This window comes from Cebidichthys violaceus, unplaced genomic scaffold (genome assembly GCF_023349555.1).
Source record: "Cebidichthys violaceus isolate CVI_PGR_0920_01 unplaced genomic scaffold, fCebVio1.0.p SCAF_4, whole genome shotgun sequence".
NCBI lineage: Eukaryota > Metazoa > Chordata > Actinopteri > Perciformes > Stichaeidae > Cebidichthys > Cebidichthys violaceus.
The window spans coordinates 2,479,530-2,503,933 of NW_027176594.1; the positions used below are offsets into that span (position 1 = coordinate 2,479,530).

A 24,404-nucleotide genomic window follows, 5' to 3' on the forward strand; every position below is an offset into this window, starting at 1 on the left:
TGTGTGAATACTAGAGTGAAAGCAAAGAGCATGAGGAAACTAGTGAGCAGGTTGCTCATTCATACACAGTAGTTATTTCGATCAATAGGACCAATGGTTAAAGGGTCTATCAAGCCTAACCCTGCTTGATAGACCCTTTAACCATTGGTTTATAATATTTTATTTCTAAAAAACAGCAATCATATATTTGCCATTAAGATATTTGATCATAAATCCAACTATTGAATAATTAAACATTCAATGTAATGATGGCGCAAGATGAAAAGTCAGAGGATCACCATAGTCTTTAGCATAGATCCACTGGGTACAGTTAATATGTTTACCAAATTTAATGTCAATCCATCCAGTAGTTGTTTCAATATTTTCAGTTTCTGGTGAACCAGTCAAATGACATGGCCATCCATAGAGCCATGTGGCTAGCATGGCTAAAGAAAATACACCATCTTTTAGTGAAGAAGTCATTAATAAGCACTTGCAGGTTTCTTTGTTTGTAATAAGAAGAAGTCTTTCTAATGAATTCAAGAGTAAGGTAAAAAAAAGAGAGGGTATACACACCAGCCAAAGGGGCTTTTACAACCTGGCAGCCCAGAAGTTGTTCTTCTTAATGGTTTATAATTGATACACAAAGCGATAAAAGCTAGGGTGTCTTATTAGACAGTGGTACCACATTGAAAAATCTAAAAGCTTCTCAAGCCAGAAAAATGTGGCCACATATTCTGTGTCTATCCAGATGGCCTGTGTGTCCCTATGGATGATCCTTTTAAGTTAATGAACGTTGCATATGAAAATGTTCCCACATGCTGCCCCTAGCATGTGTATCCGAGCCAAGGGTGGAGGATGATGCCAGAAAGATCAGGGTGATGTGATCTGATTTGATTTATAATCTCTGCCTGACCTTTATTACCTGTGTTGGCACTCGAGGAGAGAGAGTTGGAGTAGGGGGGAGAGCACGAGAGACAAGGAGGAGGTGGTGATGGTGGTGCTTCTTGTGGGGGGGGGGGAGAACAAGAAGATGAGGCAATTAGGGAGGCAGAACAAAGCATGGAGGCCACGTAACATTTTCAGTTGTTTACACTTAAGAACTTGTGTCGTCGGAGTGTTAACCTCTTTCATCCCGCTGTTCAGCTCTGCTTTTTTTTTCTTCTCCCCCTCATCTCTAATTCCCCCTGTTTCTTTCTCCACCACCTCTCTCTTACTGTATCTATATCTCTATTTCTCACCCCGTCAGTCCCTCTGCCTCTCCATCCCTCTGACGATGTTAATTATTAAGTGTAGTTGTAGTTTATCTGTTGGCTGAGACTCAGGTTTATGCCAGAGAGACTAAAGCTCTGCCCAAGGGCAGTCCTTTGTGGAGATGTGGAGAAACGGACGGGAAGGGCGTTTCGCAGAGAGAGATAGGAGTGTATGAGCACAAAAGATATGCAAGAAATGATACGGAATGAAGATTGGAAATTATACCGCGCTATATGAAGCAAGAGGGATATACAGAGAGCAGGAGGAGCGGAGCAAAGAGAAAAATAATTGGGCCAAAGAGAGGGGAAAAGGGCTGTGGAGGAAAATGAGAGATGATAGAGGGAAAGGTTGAGCGTGATAACAGATAAAGGAAAAGCAATGAATAGAGCGAGACAGAGGAGAGGACGTCCCCACCGTGTCTCATCACTGATGTTGAATGATGGGCCAACACTGGAAATACTCCAATCTCATCCATCACTCACACCTTGACCCTGCTCCGTCCCTTGTTGTGCCATGTGTCCGTGTGTGTGTGTGTCTGTGTGTGTGTGTGTGTGTGTGTGTGTGTATCTCATGGACATTCATGGTTATGCAAGTGATGCTGTATAACCATGAGATGGAGCAGGATTAGATCCTCCTCAGCGTCCAGGAAATGAAGGATGGAGTTGCGCTGAAGGACATAATTTTCTTTTGTGTGTGTGTGTGTGTGTGTGTGTTTATGTGTGTGTGTGTGTGTTTATGCGTGTGTGTGTATGTTTATGTGTGTGTGTGTTTATGTGTGCGTGTGTTTATGTGTGCGTGTTAATCGTGTTGTGTTGTGTTCCAGTCCAGACAGGATGCAAGCAGAGAAACTCAGGAGTCAGTTCCCACGGTGAGATGGGGGTTCCCATGGCAACCACAGCAAAGGGAGGACACTGGATTACCCTCTCTCTCTCTCTCTCTCTCTCGCTCTCTCTCTCTCTCGCTCTCTCTCTCTCTCTCTCTCACTCTCTTTCTCTCTCTTTCGCTCACTCTCTCACTCTCTTTCTCCCTCTCTCTCTCCCTCCCCGTCTCTCTCTCTCTTTCTCCCTCTCACTCTCTCTCTCCCTTTCTCTCTCTCTCTCTCTCTCTCTCTCTCTCTCTCTCTCTCTTTCTCTCTCTCTGTCTCAAGGGTGATAAAGGATTGTACTCTCATTAATTTTTCTGCCCTCTTGAGAGCAAAGTGTCCGGGTTGGGGACTCTATATGTGTGTGTGTGTGTGTGTGTGTGTGTGTGTGTGTGTCCATGTGCATGCTCCAAGGCTTTGTTATTTACGCGTCCTTGGCTCTTGAATACGTTCCTGTCATCCATTCAGCAGTTTTCACGTTTGTGAGTGTATGTGTGCATCTGTGTTTGTGTGAAGCAAACACAATCTTTCCTTTAACTTTCTACTTCAAACTCCTTCCCCCTTTAAACCTCTCTGCTTTCCACTTCTGAGCTGTGCTCCTTCTTCCAGTTTGACAGCTAGCAAGCAACACAGATGCACAGAAACCCACCATAAGCAAGTTTATACTTAAACTGACTTTAAATGTCTTGCCAACTGTTTCATGGTAGCTGTCTTTCTTTTGTATTTGAGAGTATTAAACATGTCAAAATGTCCTGTCAGACGTTGCGCTTATAAATTAAAGTTGATACATTTAAGCTTATTATAGCTAGTTTCCACCCTTATAGCAGTCCTTTTTTAGTTTGGTACATTCAGTTCTGTAGCTTGCAAATTCGATTTCACAAGCTGTGAGGCGCAAAATTCAGAGTTGTGTGTGCTTGCTCACAGATCTTTTATAAATTTAGTCTGGTAATGTTTTGCGCAGTGAAAGATAGACATGGCTGGACGTTTAATGTCTACCATTCAGTTTCCTCAGGGTTTCCCCTGGGTTACTGCAGATATTACCATTGGAAAGATACAGATGGATGACAAATCAAAGGAAAAACCTGAATAAATGAGCAGGGAAACATAATGTATGCAGATGATTCCACACAGGGCACGAGGGTCACTGGATGATTTGATGAGAATGAAAATTATCTGAATCATATGCTATGGTCTTCACAGTCACCAGATCTCAATGTGATATTTTAGAGTGACATGGTAGACAGTGCTCTCCAATATCTTTTGGAAGAATGGTGTTTATTACTCCAGTAGAGTTCCCGTCACTGGTAGACTCTATGACAAAGAACACTGAAGCTGCCCTTGCAATCGAATCTTTAAGGGAGAGTTCAGCCCCAAATCAAAAATATATATTTTTCCTTTTTCCCTGTACTGCTAGATTGTTTTGGTGTGAGTTGCCTAGTTTTGGAGATATCAGCTCTCTCTCCTGAATGTAACAGGACTATATCGAACTTGGCTTGTGATCTGTTGATTAACTTGAGAAACCGGGTCATGATTTCTGTAAAGAGACATTGCTGTTGAGTTTTTCAAATGTATTTTCTTGGCACTTTGAGCACCACAATCCGAGTGCCATATAGTCCCATTATATTTGAGAAAAGGCAGACATCTCTTTGGCCTATATCTCCAAAATCAGGCAACTGACACTAAAACAACCTAGATTGATAAAAAAGCACTGCAAGTAAGAAGAAAAATAGGTATTTTTGATTTTCTAAGGGAGGACATCTGGGTGGAGCTGAAGTGGAACATACAAGCAGCAATCTACTCGGCTTGTTGTTGTTAGCTGTGACTCCTGTCAATCAACCTAATTAGCTAAATGTACATGTACCGCTCCATGAAATGTGCTAATATTGAATATTGCAAATGTAATCAACGTCCAATCTCTGCCGTGGTGTCGACCCTTAACCATCTGTCACATGGTTTGAGCGTGTGAGCATTTTGGCCATCCTGCTGAACTGTGTGACTCTGGGGATGTTCCAGCCCTGTGACCACACACCCTTCCTGCTGCAGGTAACGCGCACACCCACACGCACGCACACAAAATCTGAAATTACAAACTAATTATGTTCAGCTTTGAGACTTTATTATCAAGGGTCTGAAAAGTTTTTGCTTTAATTTTTTCCCCCCACTTAATCAGTTTACACTAATCCTCTGGGTGTGTGTGTGTGTGTGTGTGCGTGTGTGTGTGCAGGCTCTGGATGATGGGATCTTTGTTTTTTTTGCCACGGAAATGGTAATGAAGATGGTGGCTCTTGGGGTCATAGGTCACAACGGTTACCTTGGCGACACATGGAACAGATTGGACTTCTTCATTGTTATTGTGGGGTGAGTGTTCAACAGACGCACACACACACACACACACACACACACACACACATGTACACAAGCGCGTCTGACATTAAATACGAGCCAAAACTGTGTGTGTATGTGTGTGTTTTGTGTAAAGCTTAGACACTTGTTTAATGCCAGTTAAATGTCAAGCGTGTGTGCGCGCGTGCTTAGACGAACCGGCGGAACTTTGTGTGTGTGTGCGTGACAGCGCCGCAGAATGACAATGGCTTCATTCGGTCCTGAGAGACAGAGACCTCGGTGATTGGTAGTTAAAAGGCTATGTATCCCAGAGTCGGTGCACTGCGTTCTGCTGGGATCCCTGTAGACCGTCAGGGTTTGCCAAGGTCAGGCTGATCCGGATGCCAGTGACACAGCAGTGGCTTTCCCTCTCCGCAGAATGCTGGAGTACTCGCTTGATGGACACAACGTCAGCCTATCAGCTATCAGGACCGTCCGGGTTCTCCGCCCGCTGCGCGCCATCAACAGAGTTCCCAGTGAGTTTTTATCCTTTTTTCTTCCAACATACACACTGCACTCACAGAGCATTACGACCATTTTTCATTGTCTTTTACCATCTTGGCTTTGTACTCAAGTACACTGGCTTTTAAATGAAACAGTGACTGTGAGGTTGAAGTGCTGACTATGAACTTCTAGGAGTGTTCACATCTAGATTGGGGGAACAACAGTATAGGACTCAGCTAACTTTAGGACAGTGCAGCAGGTCAAAGACTGTAAAGAGAAGAAGAGAAGAGAGAAGGCAATTAAGGGTTTTCTTTACGGCCAAAACGCATAACATTAGTGACAATTCACTGACCTGACTGCAATCCAACTCATTGTGTGTTTGACTTGGACCAAATTGAGAGCACCCCCCCCCCCCCTCCCCCCCAAAACAACCAAGAAGTGAAAATGACTGCAGTGTAGGCCTGGCAGAGCATCAGCAGGAAAGATGTCTCCTGAAGTCCAATAAACTTTCTGTCCCTTATTACGAAGCAATAGTGTATAAAAAGGGATTCCATTTTTACATTGTTCATCTGACATGAAAACAGCCTCAGCTGAAAGTCAGCAGTTGCATTCATAGCCAAGACAATAAAACACGTGTCACCGTCCTTGTACTCTCTGGCTGACCCTGTAAATTCCACTTCATTTCATTGCTATTAGCAGCTCTGGCTTCCCTTTTGATGAATGCATGTTTAAAACAAATCAGGACACAGTGAACAAAGTCATGGAAACCATTGTGATTCTTGCGTTGTTCTCAACAGCTCGTTGCACAAACTGGCCAGCCAACTTTTTCTTTTTCTACGACACTCTGTGACCTTAGCACAATTTAGACTGAGTGTGGTTGAAGTAGCCAAGTCTAAACGCAGTAAAGGGGAAGAATTTGTATCTGTGCTCTTCAGCAGAGTGGAACGGAGGCCAATTATCACTATTTGAACTCTTAATTATTTGCCATTCAATTAATTGCAGTGCTCCAATTTTGAGCATTGTACATTAAGAGATTTCTCCTGTCTGGCCAACTCTTCCTTTGGCTGCCATTTTGCTAAAAAAGTTAAGTTTACATGCAGATGTTTGCTCGTAAGTGCACAGTTGCCCATGATGTTTATGCTGTATGTGTGTGTGTTGGCAGGTATGCGTATCCTGGTGACCCTCCTTCTAGACACTCTTCCCATGCTGGGCAACGTGCTGGCACTGTGCTTCTTCGTCTTCTTCATCTTCGGCATCGTTGGCGTGCAGCTGTGGGCGGGGCTACTGAGGAACCGCTGTTTCATGGGGGAGGATGTCAAGATGTGAGTTACCATAGTAACTGGCAGATGTCACAACAAGGGGGTGAATTGGCCTCATTACTCTGAAACCTGTGTCAAAAGTTTGCTCACAACCGATTAGCTTCTTTCACTCAGCTATTATTTCTAAGAGGGGATCAATACCACAGTCTGATCTTGTTTGTTCTCTACTCAGCTCCGTCTGGGAGGAAGTAAATGTGCTTCCGGCTGGAACCTCCAGAATTAGAGATCACAAATCAAGGGAGTTGGGGGATTAAGAGGGCTAAGTGAATTTTTTGTGTAGCTACTCAGGGACTCTCAGTGGCTGTTTCAACACGAACCCTCAGAGTTTCATTGTCACTCCAGTTCTCTCCTACGTGATCCTTCATGTCATTCTCGATCATCATCGCCGTTACACCATCGCTACCGACCTCGCTCCTGCTCACATGTTCACAAACACGTTGGGATAATATCACATAACATCAGACATCAGCGTCATGTTCGCCACCTGACCTCACATCTGCTCAACCATCCCGATTAGATAATAATCTCTGACAGTGGTGAATTCAGAGGTGGGGCTCTGTCGAAACAGCCTTTATACTGTTGTACTGTTTGGAGTAGTCAAATAAAATAAATCAATATTTTGATAATATAGGTACAATTACTACACTAACTGAATAAGTACTAATAATGAATTATTGAAATAGCATCTTTAAAAACAATTAATTAATGTAGGAAAAACTACATTAATCTGCTTCACCATTAAACATAAGTACAGTAAATAAAAAAATTAAATACCCCAAAATAAGATTAAACAGTAACAGTAAAATAATCACATAAAATTAAAATGTTATGTTTTTCTTGTAATTAGAATTTTATTGAATTTTTATACAATACATTGTCACATTTTGTTTAACAAATTAAATGACTTCATGTATGTATAAAAACACAAATCAAATGTTTATTCTTACATTAGTTTAAAAGCAACAAAGGAATTGTCAGGCGCATAAAGAGGATGTAAGTATGTAAGTATGTACGTAGTGTGTGATTTACTTCAAGATCTGTCCACACTAACAATCTATTCAAAGTAGTCTCCCCACTTTGCCACACATTTCTCACTCCTGCCCTTCAAGCTGAAAGAAATGTGTTTGTATGTTGCCAATTTTGACTATACTCTGTGAACCGTTCATGGAATACGGGCTTGTCTGGGTTCCTCCAGTATGATTTGCCTTTCCACCATTATAATGGTCTGAATAAAGTCTGTGACTCCACAGCGAGGTGTCATATGTGGATCACTGAGAAGATGCAGCCTCGGGCAGAACTCTAAATTGGTCCGGGTATTATTTATTATACGTTCATGAACCTTTAACCAACAGTTCTGAATCATGGGACATTTCCATAGTAGGTGAAGAAGAGGCCCTTTAGAGTTGCAGCAATTCCAACAGTCAGCGTTGTCCCTGAGTTTAACCCTAAACAGTCAATAAATGCTTAATAATATAAATTTAGAATCTTGAATTCAATTAATCTAGATTGATGTCTCTTGATACCCTCCTAACGTTTTCACATGCACTCACTGGCCACTTCATTAGGAACACTCTGCCACGAATTCTACTTTTACGAAGCGTATAATTACTCAGCTTTTGTTGAAAGTGTCAGAAAGGTAATTATTCTACTTTATGTTTCTGTAAATCAAGTCTTATTGTCACACAATGGTGCACAGCACAGCCCTCAGTAAAATTTAGCCTCTGTATTTAACCCATCCTAGTTTTAGTCCAGGGAGCAGTTTGGTGGTCCGGTGCCTTGCTCAAGTACCTTTGGCACCTCTCCAGCTACCATTCCACACTCTGTGCTTAATCATGGAAGGACTTGAACGGGAGACCCTCCAGTCACCAAGCCAAGTCCCCACGGATTAAGCCACTGCTGCCCGTAGTATTGAGGTCATAGTGGGTGGAGGTGTTGTACTGGAGTGCATTATATTGAAAGGTGCTTCTATTATATATAGATATACTATATATATGTTAAACATGTCCCTCTCATGTATGTAAATGGAGTGGCCAAAAAAAGAAACGTAGTCAAGTGCTGTCAAGTTCAACACCACTGCAAACTACAACCTCAATACTAAACATGTAGTTAAATCAATACCTCTCAGACAGTGCCAATCACAACTTTATAAAGATATGATTTATGTATTGGCTCACATCAGATTCTACAAGCACACCTATTGAAGTGGCCGACGAGTGTACATGATCCCACTCTTTCTCTGCAACATCAATGTTCAAGTCTGCTGTCAGAGCATACGATACAGTAACTGCCTGCTGCAAATTCATTGCATAATAAATAGACGCCTCTTGTGCCAGACCCATTACCTTTATAGTCTGAGCGAGAAGAGCCGACTGTTGATGTGGGATTCCGTTCCCCATAACGTAGACTAGCAGGTGTTGGAGTAAAAAGATGCCGTTTAGAAAGTGATTGTGATTAAAGAGTGAATGAGCAAACTACTCAGTTATTTGCCAGTAATTCTCTGTTGTCACATTGGAGAGCCGTAGACTCAAAGTAGTTCAGTTTATTATGACTATAACACAGCATTATGACAAAAACAGAAGCACTGCATTATTCTAATTGTATCACTGAGTCAGGAGTCTGTGATTGCATTCTAACATACGACAGCTGTACGGGGAAAGACAATATCACATTGTTATTGGCTCTTGCTTTTTTATCGCATGTGGTCACATTAGCCTGCTGCAGAAGTAGCCAATGCATCTTTACCCAGAGCTAATCCTTCTCTAGATTTTATTTTCAGTTAGCAATTTGGATTTTTTTCTGCTTCATAAACAAGAAAATGACCTTACTCAATAATAAGTGAGGGAGTGCTGTTTCTCTGTGACCCTTCTCTACACTACAGATGATTGATTGCTTATCTCTCCACTGCACCCTCCCTCTCTCTTTTCTTTTTTCCCTTCATCTGTATTTATCTCTGTTTCCTCATTTCCTCCTTAAGCAAACTTATGTCTTTCTGGTTTTTTTCAGCAATCAGACCTTTTATACAAACAAAATGTCAATAACAATTTCTATCTTTCTAATAATTGTTCAAACTTTACCTGAATTTGTCCTGAAACACATATCCTGTGTATTTTGTTTTAGCAGTTTTAAGCAGAAGACCAGTGATATTCAATGTGTTCCTTATTGGACAAAAAAACAACGAAATGATTTGAATAACAAGTATTGTTTGTGCATCAGAGTCTGACAGCATATTCCTCTGTGCTATAGAGCTCCATTGTTGTCCAAAATGAGTCAATCTCGCATACATGGCCCTGTTGTTGTAAGTACCCACTAGTTCACCAAATGTCACAAATAATGCGTATCTGAAAATAGTCTGCAATAGACGCAATGTTTGCTCCTGCCTGAGCATTGACTGCCAAAAACAACAACAATGTCCAGCTGTTAATGCAAACATGCAACTATATCTACATTTCTGTGATCCATTTTCAAAGATTTAAACCTTCTTAAGGACCAAATGGACTTTGGGCTGAGTGCCCCAGACAAGAAAAAGAGTTCTGAGATTCTGAGTTCAAGCATTGTTGGTTTTGGTCTTTTTGGAGGATTTGTAAATAAAAGTATATATTTTTTTTCAGGAGATATAACATCTCCTTCCTGAGTGGCTACTATCGGCCGGATGGCACCGACGACCATCCCTTCATCTGCTCAATGGAAAGAGAGAACGGGATGCTTCGATGCACTGACGTGCCTCGCCGCCGCGTGAGCGGGACTTCCTGCTTCCTGGGTGCCGAGGAGGCCCGTCCAGAGATGGGACTCAAAGTAGATGAACCGGTGTCATGTGTAAACTGGTACCAGTATTACAATGAGTGTCGTGCCGGCGAAGTAAACCCACACAAAGGAGCTATTAACTTTGATAACATCGGATATGCATGGATTGCCATTTTTCAGGTAAATGAAATGATGATTTATTTAAAGATATCCATCTTTAATCATTTAATGACGATGCACACTGCACACTACATTCTGTGTGTGTGCTTTCATACAGGTAATTACTCTTGAAGGTTGGGTGGACATCATGTACTACGTCATGGATGCACATTCCTTCTACAACTTTATCTACTTCATCTTCCTAATTATTGTAAGCGTTCACACACACACACACACACACACACACACACAGAAAAACAGCTAGACCACATACTGTATACCGTATACTGCGTGCTACAACAGAGTGTAATGTGTACCTTGTCGTGACCAGGTGGGCTCCTTCTTCATGATCAACCTGTGCCTGGTCGTCATTGCAACCCAGTTTTCTGAAACAAAGCAGAGGGAACATGCATTAATGAAATCAGAGCAGCGCGCCCGGCAGCTCCACCAATCAGCTTCCACGCTGGCCAGCGACAGTCAACCAGGAAGCTGCTACGAGGAGATGATCCGCTACATGGCTCACCTGGGCCGCAAGGCGTGGCGACGACTGTCCCGCTGCTACACTCAGAAACGCACACACTTTCACTGCGCGTGCGCGTGCGCAAAGAACCGAGGAGGCGGAGCCGCCAGAGGGAGCGGCGCGGGGGAAATGAACGGACTTGCCCACCGGCACTCAGGACACGTTCCCAACGACCTGTCGCACATTCATCAGCTTTATCATCACCATCACCAGCGTCATCACCAGCATCACCAGCATCAACAGCCTCAGCCTGAGCCTGCTGTCAGAAATGGAGGGAATGGTTTTAATTATCCCTTCATATCACCCCTCCTCAGTCACCTGGATGCAAAGGCCCTGGACAAGAAGAGGCTGGTTGCCAAGGAGGCCATTAACAGACTGCCACAGCTGGAGGTGGAGCATGGTGAGTACGAAGGGGTGTGTGTGTGTGTGTGTGATTGTGAATGTGTGAGAGCTGTCAAGGACATAGCTTGCCAACCTGGGCCTTACAGGGGTGGATGCTTAGATGTGGAGGCCCTCTGTATTCTAACGACATTAGCAGTGATTTTTTTGATATAAAAGAGTCAACAGAGCTTTCATATTCCTCTGTTTGTGATTTGGGTAACTTTGCTTTATTCTTTAAATACTTTTTTAATAGAAAACTAATTCTTGAGGCTCACTTCTCCCAAATTACAACAGAGCGTATTTTTCCCACTCTCCCTCGGCGGCATTAAGACAGATCACAGACGTCTGCCACCTCTGACGCAATGGAGGTGAATTTAATTTTGATTTTTGGTGCTCAAAGCATTATGATGATGAAGAAGAGCTTCCACATGCTAGAGTCTGCACATAAAAACCCCCAAAATACATTAACAAGCTATTGGTCATAGACCTTTATTAGGCCTACAAGGTAAACTGACTGCAAGAACACTGTGGTGTATTTATAATCAGGTAATTAGCCCAGAGGCAACACATCTGTCTATCCCTTACATAAGATCACACTTGGGGTATTGTAGTCACATGGGATTTGTGGACAACAAATATGGGGAATACGATGAATGAAGGGGAAGGGAAAAACACATTACCAGCAGCTGCTTGCTACATAAACAAGGGTGCTGTGGAAAAAAAATAAAAAATCAGGAAAATACCCCACAACACCAATGTTTGAAAAGAAAATGATGTCAAATATGAGCAAAACTCTCAAGTCAAACTACTTATTCAAGCCTAAAGGTTGATGTGTCAACAATTGACAATTGATCCAAGACATCTCTTTCAAACAACCTTTTGTCCAAAACACCTCCTCTATGCTCGATTCCCTGAAATCTGAAGGGCGTTAATTCTCATTACATCCAAAAAGAAATCAATGAGATCAAATGTTCTGACTAAAAAAAAACAAAAACCCCTGGTATCTGTGGCTGTCACAGGACTGTAATATGCCCGTCCAATCATTTGGCCTGAATATAATGATTGGCTACCTGCCTGAGTATATTCTGCCGATGCACTCATTGGTCTTCACCAAAGTCTTTCACAAGCTTCTAGATTAACAGATGTGAGTACTTCCAATAGCAATGTTCACAGTGATCATGTTGGCGGAGCGCCTTTGGAGGGAGGCCTGAAGGGACGGGCTGTCATGTTGGCGACTTGATGACTTTCTTGCTAGATTTAGGGACTTTTGGTGCTTGTGCTGCTAGCTACTTTCATTGCAAAATAGTTGGTCTGGGTTTTTCGGTTGGATCATTTTTTAAATCTAGTGTACTCCTGCTTGTTTCTCACCATTACCAACCTTAGCTTTAAGATGTGAAAGTTAGGAAGTGAGTATTCATTAAAATAATTTGCAATAGGATACTGATGATATTTCCAGGTTTTTCCATTTCAAGTTAATCCACACACCCTTTTTTGACATAATAACTCGTGTTTGAGGACTTTAAGCTGTTGATTTGCCAGATGTGAAAGGTTTAAAGAAGTACACTTCCATAAAATTGGCCGACTCACACTTGGACACACATGGAAACATAAAAGAGGACGGTTAAAATCAAAGCAGCAGATGCCAAGATACCCTGACTTTAAATCCCTGGTGTGCTCCAAAAAACCAACATGTCCTTCAAACTCTGTACGCATGCTTTCCATAATACAGTTGTAATCTCTAAGCCGAGGTAACCCTGATGACATCACAATGACATCTTCTGGGGCTATTACCTTAGACTTCACAAAGCTCCTCCAGAGTTAGAAGACGTTTTCACAGGCTGAATACTCCCCATGATAAGTGACCTTGATGTATAAAATCGGTTAAGAGAAAATAATATAAAATGTTAATACAATGCAGTTATAAATTATAATTGTAGCTGACACACTTGCAATACAGAAACAAGTGAGTATAAATTATTCCGTATGTGCTTACACGCACTTGGCCAAAATGCTGAAAATTTAAGCTCCAGGTACATTTTTCTTTTTTGCAGTGCAGAGCCATTTTCAGCAAGTCTGCCTGCTGAAAGTTTCCTTGCAGCTCACATTATCTGTGGACACACACCACAGAACGGCTAGATTGGATTCCCTATATCGGTCTCCAACTAAACATGAATTTGTGATAATAATTGTGATGACAAGTGAACTGCCCGTGTTAGATTAGTGTTTGTTGGTATGTCATTGGAGCATTCCTCCCGAGATGCTTGCTAATGAATTCTGCTGAAATTTTACTCCCGCTTCACTCCACGCCCCTTCCCCCCAACACACACACACACACACACACACACACACACACACACACACACACATACTCTCACACATCCCGATTCTAATAAAAGAACTCCCCATCTTCACAAAAGCATCCCAACTGCACAGTTGCTTCTATGTTATTGAATTTCTGTCTCCCAGAAATGAAATGAAGGTGCTCTCCTTTAGCAAGCAGAGAATATATTGAATGACAGAATGGTTGCAGGAGTGCAACATACTGAATCAGCTATTTACGGTTACCTTTGTGCTTGTATGATTTTTGTGGCCCATGTCTACATCACCTCCTCCTTGTGTCTGTGCAGGTGGGTGCACTCGGCACCCTGGGTTACCATTGCCAGGTGAAGTTCAAGGAGACTCCTCAGTATGCCCGTACTGCATTTACTACAACCAAATTAATGACAGTGAAAATGTTAATGAGCAGCCTGAGGACCAGCATCATGGGTACAGCAACTCATGCCATGGCAACAGCCCGTGTCATAGTAACAGCCCATGTCACTGTAGCAGCCCCTGCCACGGTGATGCACAGGTGTCTGAGCCAACGAAAAGGCTGTGCAAGCGTTGCTGGGCGGGACTCCAAACTAAACTGGAACTCATTGTTGGCAGCAGATACTTCAGCAGAGGAATCATGATTGCCATCCTTATTAACACACTGTCGATGGGCATAGAGTACCACGAACAGGTATGTTTGTGTGTGTGTGTTAGCGTTAGAGGCTGTATGTTTGTGTACGCACATGCGTAGCCATGTGCATGCCTCTTGCAGACTGGATGTGACTACAGTTTGATTGAGAACGGATGTGCTAATCATTGTGTGTGTGGTGGAGTCAATAAACTTACCCTTCAATCATCATTTACAGCACCGAGCATATGGGATCACGAAGTGTGTGTGTGTGTGTGTGTGTGTGTGATTGTGTGATTGTGTGATTGTGTGGGTGTGTGCATGCATGTGTCAGGAGGTGGAGAAACTCATAAGACCTGAAGTGTTAATTAAAGCGTGACCCTGGGACAGAGAGAGTGAGCGGAGACGGGGCAGAGTGAGAGAAGAGAGCGAGAGCGAATGAGGAGGAAGAGGAGGACAGATCTGACATTGTGATTGGCTGAAAGGCAGGAGTAGACTGTGGGAGACGTGGGAAGATTGCGTTTGGCCCATTTCCTGAACAATATGACTGATCTGGATGGCCTTGACTTCTTGAATAACTAATGTTTAAGGATAAGTCCAGCTTTATTTCATCCTTTTTTACTATCAACAAATCTTTTGAAGAAACCAAAACCAATAGAGAAAGTGTATGAATGAATGAAGTGATATATGAATACGTTGCCAAAGCCCCATATAGCTTTGTGCCATAGAAATCAATTGTCATCTAAAAACTATTAAGTACAAAGAACCTTACAATTTCATTGGAGTACATTCCCTCATTTCAGGGAAAGTGAAAAGTGCAGTTCAGTCTGAAACACCTCAGAGACTTGTTTTTTGATCTCTGGAGAGTAGCTCGGTGTCAGGAAAATGTCACAGAGCATGCTCAGAGGCATATAGTTACTTGTTTACAATGTTTTGTTGGTTTGAAGAGCTGGGAGAAATAAACCACAATGTTTGTGTTCACTGTAATGAAAAAATGCCGCCTAATGCCACGGTACAAGGTGGCTCTTTTTAATACCATAGGTTGTTTTTTTTTCCGACGAGAGCTTTATAGTATGGACTCACAAGATGTATTAAACTTTGGATATGCGGACAATAGACTACTTTTCTTATGATTTGTTCATAATCTTAAAAAGTAAAAAAAACAACTTTAAGTTAGTGGTTCTCAAACTTTTTCTGTCATGCCCAAGTTTGCCCAACATTATTTTTAAAGTCTTTATCTAGAACTTTACATGAACTACTGTTGTGCTAATTGAAAATGTCTAGCTAAATGGAAACACAAGACACTTTCACTTATTTGAAAGTAAACGTGAAAGCAAGATTTTAAAAAATGTTATCAGTCTGAATCAATCCTGATAACTTTGGTAGCACTCTTGTTGGAGAAAAATCTGATTAACAAGCCTGCCCTGCAGTTTGAGAACCACTTGTTTGAATAATATCAATGATATTAATAATAAAAGTGTATCACTCTCTCTACTCCAAAGGATTGTGGGTAACCTGCATGAAAGTCCTGGAGCGGCTTGTCTCTCCATATCTAAGACTTCATTCTCATAAACCTTCACTGTAGCCCTGAGTAGCAATTCAAAAACATGTTGACTCTACTGCTCTCCTCACTGCCAGTCTGTCTGCCTCTGTTTATTTGTTCATTTTTTGCTCTTTGCCTGTCTAATATCTGTACATCAATCTCTCCCCGTTTTCTCTCCACAAACACTGCTCCTCTTCAGCCGAAGGAGCTGACAGATATTTTGGAGATCAGTAACATGGTGTTCACAAGTCTGTTCAGTCTCGAAATGCTGCTGAAGCTCATGGCTCTCGGGCTATTTGGCTACATCAAGAACCCCTACAACGGCTTTGACAGCATCATTGTCATCATCAGGTGGGTCCCTGAGGGGGTGGGGGGGTGTGTGTGGGGGGGGGGGGGGGGGGGGGGGGTGTCCTCTGACTGTAAGTTTACTCCAAAATAGGAATTCTGTTTATAGGTATTCGTCCTGTCATTTGAAAATCCTCGCTGCGGTTACATCTCCCAAACTGTCACAGTGGCTCTGCATCTGGTTGCGCTCTTAGTCCAAGGGGCCTGTATTCACTCCATTATGTTGTACTACAAGCTAAATTATGTATCTGTGCTTGAAGGGCTTTGCTTGTTTACCGTGCCAGTGCACACTGCTCTCACCTCTTTTATTGGCTGGTAAGTTGTAAACAGCATTGGCCCATATCCTCTTTTCAGAATCCACATTGTCACTGTCAGAAAAATGACTTAGCACTTTTCCTACCTGGAAGTGAGGCTTTTGTGGACGCTATTAATGCTGACTTCAAAAGAGTTAGAGCTGCAGTTCAGTACACATTGATTCCTTTGGTTGCTTCAATGTGAATTTAACTTTGTGCTTATGATCTGCCTGCCATTGCTGTGTGTTTTAGTGTGTGGGAGATTGTAGGCGATTCAGAGGGAGGGTTGTCGGTGCTTCGTACCTTCCGACTGTTGAGAGTTTTGAAGCTGGTCCGCTTCCTTCCCGCCCTGAGGAGGCAGCTGGTGGTGCTGATGAAGACCATGGACAATGTGGCCACGTTCTGCATGTTGCTTATGCTCTTTATTTTCATATTCAGGTATATTCTTTCTCTCTCTAAAAGCTATACTGCATGCTGAGACAAGCCAATTTGTTTTCGCATCTTTAATTACATATTACAAGATTCAAAATGTATAGTTTCTTATGCAGGATATATTACTACATGCATCATCACCTTTTACACATACACAATTATTTACACAGGCAGCATTACATATACATATTAAATTACCATTTAATGAAAGTAATATGTTTTCTCATTGTTTTGTTTGTGTGTTGCAGTATCTTGGGGATGCATTTGTTCGGCTGTAAATTCGGTTTGCGACAAGACAGTGGGGACACTTTACCTGACAGAAAGAACTTTGACTCTCTGCTCTGGGCGACTGTCACTGTGTTTCAGGTTAGACAAACACACCGACATGCACTCTCTCTCTCTCTCTCTCTCTCTCACACAGATACAAACATACAGATATGAATGAGCATGCAAATAAGTACATCGAGAATATTTAATTATGAGGAATTTCCTCATCAATTAATTACTGTTTAATGGTATTTTAAAATGAATTCGGATGAGATCCAAAAACAGCAGCTGCTTGCTTTCACTAGTAGTAGCCAGGATGATGCTCTCTCTTATTTAATTTGCTCCAGTTTGGGAGTGCTCACACTCGATTTTTTTTCCAACAAAATTTAAAAACTCTCCCAGTGGGCAGGTAAGATACGCTTCACAAGCAAAGTGGGAGGAAGAGTAATGAAACAAGCACTCCACTGGAGCTCATTTAACACTGATGAGCGTAATTACCATTCAACTGACAATGTGATATTGAATGAAGAATCTGCTCATATTCTTCTCCCTTTCTTCTTTATTGTTCTAATCCCCACGTATCTTTGACTTCCACCATCTCTTCCCATCTGCAGATCCTCACCCAGGAGGACTGGAACGCGGTGCTCTATAACGGGATGGCCTCCACCACGCCGTTGGCTGCCCTCTACTTTGTAGCCCTCATGACCTTTGGCAACTACGTCCTCTTCAACCTGCTTGTAGCCATTTTGGTTGAGGGCTTTCAAGCCGAAGTAAGGGCAAAGATGCTTTTTATTTGAGCTACTTAGAGAATGAGGCAGAGGGAACGAGACTAATTGAGCTCTGTTGTGCTGATAACACCAAAGCTGCCTACAAGAGAATAATCTCCACCATCCTGCCTGTGTGGTTTCTCCCCTCTCTCTCTTTATCCATCACTCTTGTTCTTTCTCAGTTGTCCTCCCTTTCTCTATCTCACTCTCTCTTTCTATCCCCTTGTCTCTCTTTCTTTCTCACTGACACACACACACACACACACACACACACACACACACACACACACACACACACACACACACACACACACACACACAATACTCTCCAGGGTAGGATGTGTTTGATATCGCCTGCCATTCACAGCTGGTGAGCTTTTGTTGTTTAGTTTTCATCTTTTATCTCCAGCATCAGAGAGTACTTGCTTCCTCCCTCTCTCTCTCTCTCTCTCTCTCTCTCTCTCTCTCTCTCTCTCTCTCTCTCTTTCTCTTTTTCTCTCTTTCTCTCTTTCTCTCTTTCTCTTTTTCTCTTTTTCTCTTTCTTTCTCTCTCTCTCGCTCTCTCTCTCTCTCTCTCTCTCTCTCTCTCTCTCTCTCTCTCTCTCTCTGTCTCTCTCTCTCTCTCTCTCTCTCTCTCTCTCTCTAACACACACACACACACACACACACACACACACACACACACACACACACACAGAGAGAGAGAGAGAGATACCCTTTGCCAAAGCTGTCTGCCTCCATCTTTCTGGCGTGAATTTTAATTAAATTCTGTAAAGCTTTATTGGCGTGACTACAGGAGATCGCTGCCAAAGCCATGCACATAACTCAACTATAGAACACTGGAGACCCCCTTCGCCCGTCTGCCTTCCACTCTTCGTCTCTCAGTGTTTCCCTCTCGACTTACTCATATTTTTCACTTTTACAGCAGTCAACAGACAGTGAGAAAGGGGAAGGTGAGGCTGATGATGAAGATTATGACGCTAGTGGTGATCCCGGTGATGTGTGTGTGTGTTTTTAGGGAGACGCCAACAGATCTGAGGCAGATGACGAGAGACAATCGCTCAGTTTCGAGGATGAGGAGAAGTTGAGAGAGATGTACGCTGCAGGTACAAACTCTACAACTCTACAACTGGACATGGAAATATCCACACTCACCTACAATCACCTTAAAGGATAATTTTTTGATTATTGCAACTAGGTGCTATTGTTGTAGTTTTGTTCACCGTTCTTATCTAAACCCAAAATTGAGTCTCTGTCTGTATGTGTTTATGTCTGGATGTCTGTCAATTTTCTCCTCAACCGTTTATCCACTTGACTTCACACTTGTATTGCTGACGACCCAAGGAAGTGCAGTTTCGAGTGTGAGCTCTTGAGATCAATGGGACATATTTGTGCTTTACAACTTGCCTTACATACACACTTCGTTGTGTTTTGAGAAGCGTAGTGTATTAACTGTTACACTGCCGAACGGCTCGCTCTCCGCTGTTGTTCGTGGGTGCTTTTGCTCCTAAATGACACATACATTTTTTAGCATTGGTCGGGGATGCAACAATGTCATGGCACTTGTATCGCTCAGGACACAAAGAAGCGTAGTGTCGAGTATGAAGTTGTTTTGATTAGTCGTTCTAGAGAAAGCCGCAAGCAGCAATACCGGAGGCCAATGGGACAATTCCCATTCCGAACAGGCACATTTTGAATGGGCACGGCACTAGTGGCTAATAATAACATTGTACTCACCAAGTTCATTTCTGAGATCAGTGAAGTGCAGCTCTAAAAAGACGTCGGACAGGACAAGAAACACAAGCAACACAAGTCACATGACCATGCAGGTTTTAATTACCCAATAAAATAACCCAAACTGTCTAAGCGTCACAGTTTATAGACCAACCTTGACCTACCATACTTCTCATAGCTGTATATCACACAAGGCCAAGCAGCCTCTAAGATCATTTTGACAGAGATTGTTATCTATTCTGCCAGGGATAGAAAGTGTCAGTTGTTAAACTGTGGTATGTATTCATGTTTAAAAAAACCCAACATTTTTACATTTGTCTTAAAATTGACAATGTTTTTATTAAATACTAAATCTAAGAAATATTGGTATCTACATTTAAAAATGTCACTATGTGCATCTTTAAATAATAAAATGTAAACTACACTTTAGGTGCTTAAATTCCCAAAACAAAAAATGTCTTCAGTGGTTGCTACAGCCCTGATCATAACCAATACAAATAATGGGCAAAAATGAAAATAAGAAAGTAGCAACTTTCAATAAACTGGAATTATCCTGTAAAAAAAAGTTTGCATAATTTTGTGTGTGTGTGTGTGTGTGTGTGTGTGTGTGTGTGTGTGTGTGTGTGTGTGCACGTGCAGAGCTCAAGATTCAGGCCATGATGCTGAGCCCCAATGGTCTTTTGAACCCCAAAGCCTCCATGCCCCATCACCTTCCTCCTCCTTTGCCGGTCATCACGCACACTGCAGCCACGCCCACCATAAACTACAGCCAGTCACGCCGAGCGAGTGGTGCTTCCATGGACATCCACAGTCTTGAGCAGAGGTCACCGGTGAGCCTTGGACACGTGCCTTCACTTCTATTATCACCACATTAAATATCAGCAATAAAGTTGATTTACAGAAGCACTCAAACTGAGAATGATGAAATATATTAAAAAGGAGACAAAGCCAGGCTGAGCTGTGATTTAGATATGATTGGAAAGAAGAATATCTACATTTCGAAATTGGGGATTTGTGACCGTTTTGCACAAGTTCAAAACCTACAAAACAACAGAGTTTTATAATCCATATGAGAAAATAAAACATCTTAAAGACCTTCAGTGTTTCTCACAAAAAACAACATTGTTGTCATTCTTAACACCTAACAAATTACTTACATACATTTCCTTCCTTATATAACATTTGCAAATATCTTGCAACCAACATTTTTTCAGCCAGCCTGCTCTATTAAGTCATGTCTCGGGTCTGTGTGTCAATACGTCTCATACCCGAGTGGATCCAAGCAAAGTTACTATCAGCTCTGATCACGTGGCGTGTCAGAATCATCACAGGAGAGAAATGTGTTTTTTTAGGCGTGACGGAGTGTAACCTGTGCAGTGCAGAGAAAAATGATATGCATTGCTGCTCTTTTCAACTGCCGCTGCCTGTTAATTGGTGGCACGCTGCTGTCAGTGATGGTGTTCTCTCCAGCTGTGGATGTTTTAGTGGTTGGACGATGGAGGATTTTCTCCAAGTTTTCCTGGCCTTTTGGTGACATTTCAGGTGGTTTCACTTATTAGCTTTTGCTTGCAAAATAACGTAGGTGTTCTATAAATCTGGTTTCACTCAGAACAATGCACATCATTTTTTACAGTACAGCTTTTGTCAGAACTAGTGGCGAATGAATATATTTGACTTATTTAGATTAATGTCCTGCTTTTTTTTTTCGGTGCAGTTTGTCACATGGAGTAGTGTTCACTTATGATTTGTTAATCCATCACAGAAATTAGGGGCGTTTGTTTTGATGCAACAGATTTCCCCGCTAATACAAACACAACAGAATTATTGTCACATAAAAATATGATCACATATAGGCCTGAATCGTTTTTCAGTTAATCGGACAGTTTGTCCTCATGTACAGGCTGATATTTGGTTCACAGCACTGCTACTGGCCAATAAATTCACAGAGCACTTTTAATCTGTTTAGAATTAAATCTTTATTTGCGCTTAAAGGAATCAATTTAGAAATCCAGCTAGTTGTTCCTGTTGTTTGAAGTTGCCTTCACAGGTTCCGTGGGACTGCGGAACAGAGAGCCGCCGCTCCAGCTGGACCAGCATCAGCCGAGCCCCCAGCCTCCACAGGAAGAGTCAGTCAGGGGAGATGGAGTCCCTGCTGTCCGACACACACACAAGCTCAGACCTCAGCAGCAGGGAGCCGTCGCTGGATCAATCGGAGTACCTGCAGGTGCCCGTGCTCCACCCGCTCGACTGCAACGGCACCACCTTTCACCTCCCTGATGATGCTGCCCTGACCACGCTCTGCCACAGCGATCAGGAGGAGGAAGAGGTAGAGGAGGTACTGCTCTCTGCTTTTGTTTTAGTTAGTGAAATATAGATGTTTGTTTGTGTGAGCGGACCATCTTCTGTTCCGAAGTTCAAAAACTGCTGCTAATTTCTTGCGAAGGCATAAATTCCAACCGTAGTACCCTTGAACTCTTATGTAACTTTGAAAATATTTAATTAGCTGAATATATATTATGAGCAGGGTGGAGGAAATATTGGGAACATTGTTTGATAAACTTGTTCTGTGTTGGAATTTTTGTGAGGTCACTACTGCAGTTCAATGTTTTACACCAAGTGAAACAATTTGAATTTAATTGCATTCATATAGCGCCTTTCTAGACGTCCGACCACTGACAGCGCTTTACACTGCATGTCAGCATTCACCCATCAACACACACAGTCATACACTGACGGCAGAGACTGCCATGCAAGGTGCCAAACTGCCCATAAGGATCTAATCTAAATGCTCATCAACACACGCACTCACACACCGATGGCACAGCTTTCGGGAGCAATTGTGGGTTCAGCATCTTCGACATGTGGACTGGAGGAGCCGGGGGATTGTTGATCTTCTGATTAGTGGACGACCCCCTCTACCTCCTGAGCCACAGCCGCCCAATTCTGAATTATAACGTGGCCATTGCATGATTCATTTAATGAGTGCACAGAAAATGTACTAACGTCAAAATCGTTTGTCCAAATTCTCATGCAAATTTTTGTCTGTGTGTGTGTGTGTGTGTGTGTGTGTGTGTGTGTGTGTGTTTGTGTGTGTGTGTGTGTGTTATTTTCAGAGTTTATGTAAGAAGCTGAAGAAGATTCTGGAGCCATATGAGCCTCAGTGGTGCCTGGAGCATGAAGAGTGGTCTCTCTATCTGTTCGCTCCACACAACCGGTAAATACACACTATACACACACACACACACAGACAAACACACACACACACACACACACACACACACACACACACACACACACACACACACACACACACACACGCACGTACACACATAACACTGCCTCTAATATTCTCCTGAGTGGCCTAGGTGGCTTAAACCACAGCGAATGGAAGCAGTTGATTGATGTCGAATGATGTCAGTTGAAGTGTGAAGCCAAAGTTTAAGTGTAACACAGTGATCACTTTTATCAATTAAAGCTGTTTGAGTTGAAACAAAAACATTATGTTGACAAATGCAGTGATGTAGGTGATGTGTGATAAGTGCAAACACTCATTTATTTCCCTCTCTGTTTCTCTCTCCAGGCTCAGGATGTGGTGTCAGAGGGTCATAGGTCACAAGATGTTTGATCATGTCATCCTCCTCTTCATCTTTCTTAATTGTATCACCATTGCACTGGAAAGACCTGACATACCGTCCAACAGCATGGTAGCACACACACATGCAAACACACACATTCACATGTTATTTTTCCGATACTTGTGAGGACCCTGACTAACATATTGCGTTCCCTAGCACCATCGTAGCAACATGCTTAACTCCAACCTTTAAAGTTACTGTGAGGACCTTTTAATTGATTATGAAAAAGTCTCAATTTAATTTAATACTGATGCCTCTATATGACCTTCATAAGTAAACGAGACCATTGGCAAGACGTTTGACTATTTCTATAGTTATTCCTAAAGTTATTCCCAGCGGGGCCTTTCTTTGGCAGCGACCAGTCCACTGCAGACAGACGCAGATCCAGCTTTGCTGCCGGCGGGAGGAGGTGAGCTCCGCGTCTCCTCCTCCTCCCGGGAGCAGAGCGTTGCCTCGCTGCTCTGCCGGTCCCCGCTGGAAGCCAACACCGACAACAGTCTGCTGGAGGCCCAGCATGTATTACTACTGGGCCCACGGGAGGGAAGGGTTGGCATGTGAGAACAACGATTATCAGACAGCTCCTGCAATAAAATGAGAGGTTTTATAAAGGGACTCTGGTCATCAGAAACACTACCACTTTTGTCCACAGGGACAACCAAAATCAACACAAAATGAAAGTCCCTTGTAGTAGCTTTTAACCTAAACTTAATGGTTGTAATTTTGCACTGAAACTGTATTCCATGTATGGTCTGGTCTATTTTATTATATTTTATCAATGTAATTTCCAACTTGTGTGTGTTTTTTTAAATGTAGTTTTTCTATTCCTTATAAAGCACTGTGTCCGAAAGATGCAATACAAATAAACTCGCCTCCCCTTAAGCTAAAGAAGTGAGGACTGGCCTCAAGTCTTATATCTCATTATCAGTCCTCACATAGATAGAAGTACAAGATAACACACACACACACACACACACACAACACAACATAACATAACACAAGCTGTTGATTACAGCAGAGTTCATGGGCTTGTTGCACAGCAGTTTGGGAGCCATTTTAAGAACATGTGCTGTTCTGTGCTTGGTATTTTTTTATCATGGTTGTACTACAATCTTAATGGATTTTTATTTCAACTCCTTATATAACACGTTGGAGAGAGAGTACTAAAGCTACTGGAAAACGACGATATGAGCTCATGTGTCTGTATATAAATGTGTGTGTGTGTGTGTGTGTGTGTGTGTGTGACAGGAGCGGGTGTTCCTCAGTGTGTCCAATTACATCTTCACAGTGATCTTCGTGGGTGAAATGATGATCAAGGTAACAATAACAGGACACGTTTCCTGAATGAGCACTTCACTTCAGATTCATTTTCTCATCTTACTTATAAAAGGGCAATTTTCTTTCTAAGTA

The 24,404-nt window shown here is 42.3% G+C and overlaps 2 protein-coding genes across 2 annotated transcripts in view; both read left to right on the plus strand.

Annotated features, from left to right (window-relative positions):
* Positions 1-2,716, plus strand: part of LOC137885116 (voltage-dependent T-type calcium channel subunit alpha-1G-like) — a 7,849-nt gene extending 5,133 nt beyond the window's left edge. Inside the window, exons 3-4 of the mRNA XM_068727267.1 lie at positions 2,057-2,101; positions 2,705-2,716. Coding sequence (XP_068583368.1) covers positions 2,057-2,101; positions 2,705-2,716 — 57 coding nt within the window. The remainder of the gene's footprint in view (positions 1-2,056; positions 2,102-2,704) is intronic.
* A 1,341-nt stretch (positions 2,717-4,057) lies between these two features.
* Positions 4,058-24,404, plus strand: part of LOC137884832 (voltage-dependent T-type calcium channel subunit alpha-1H-like) — a 34,584-nt gene continuing 14,237 nt past the window's right edge. The window contains exons 1-18 of the mRNA XM_068726867.1: positions 4,058-4,138; positions 4,320-4,453; positions 4,856-4,953; positions 6,084-6,243; positions 9,849-10,161; positions 10,259-10,351; positions 10,472-11,060; positions 13,669-14,045; positions 15,725-15,876; positions 16,416-16,601; positions 16,844-16,961; positions 17,477-17,632; positions 18,647-18,734; positions 20,002-20,192; positions 21,398-21,697; positions 22,476-22,576; positions 22,943-23,066; positions 24,243-24,311. Of these exons, the coding sequence (XP_068582968.1) occupies positions 4,100-4,138; positions 4,320-4,453; positions 4,856-4,953; positions 6,084-6,243; positions 9,849-10,161; positions 10,259-10,351; positions 10,472-11,060; positions 13,669-14,045; positions 15,725-15,876; positions 16,416-16,601; positions 16,844-16,961; positions 17,477-17,632; positions 18,647-18,734; positions 20,002-20,192; positions 21,398-21,697; positions 22,476-22,576; positions 22,943-23,066; positions 24,243-24,311 (3,288 nt within the window). The 5' untranslated portion in view covers positions 4,058-4,099. The remainder of the gene's footprint in view (positions 4,139-4,319; positions 4,454-4,855; positions 4,954-6,083; positions 6,244-9,848; positions 10,162-10,258; positions 10,352-10,471; positions 11,061-13,668; positions 14,046-15,724; positions 15,877-16,415; positions 16,602-16,843; positions 16,962-17,476; positions 17,633-18,646; positions 18,735-20,001; positions 20,193-21,397; positions 21,698-22,475; positions 22,577-22,942; positions 23,067-24,242; positions 24,312-24,404) is intronic.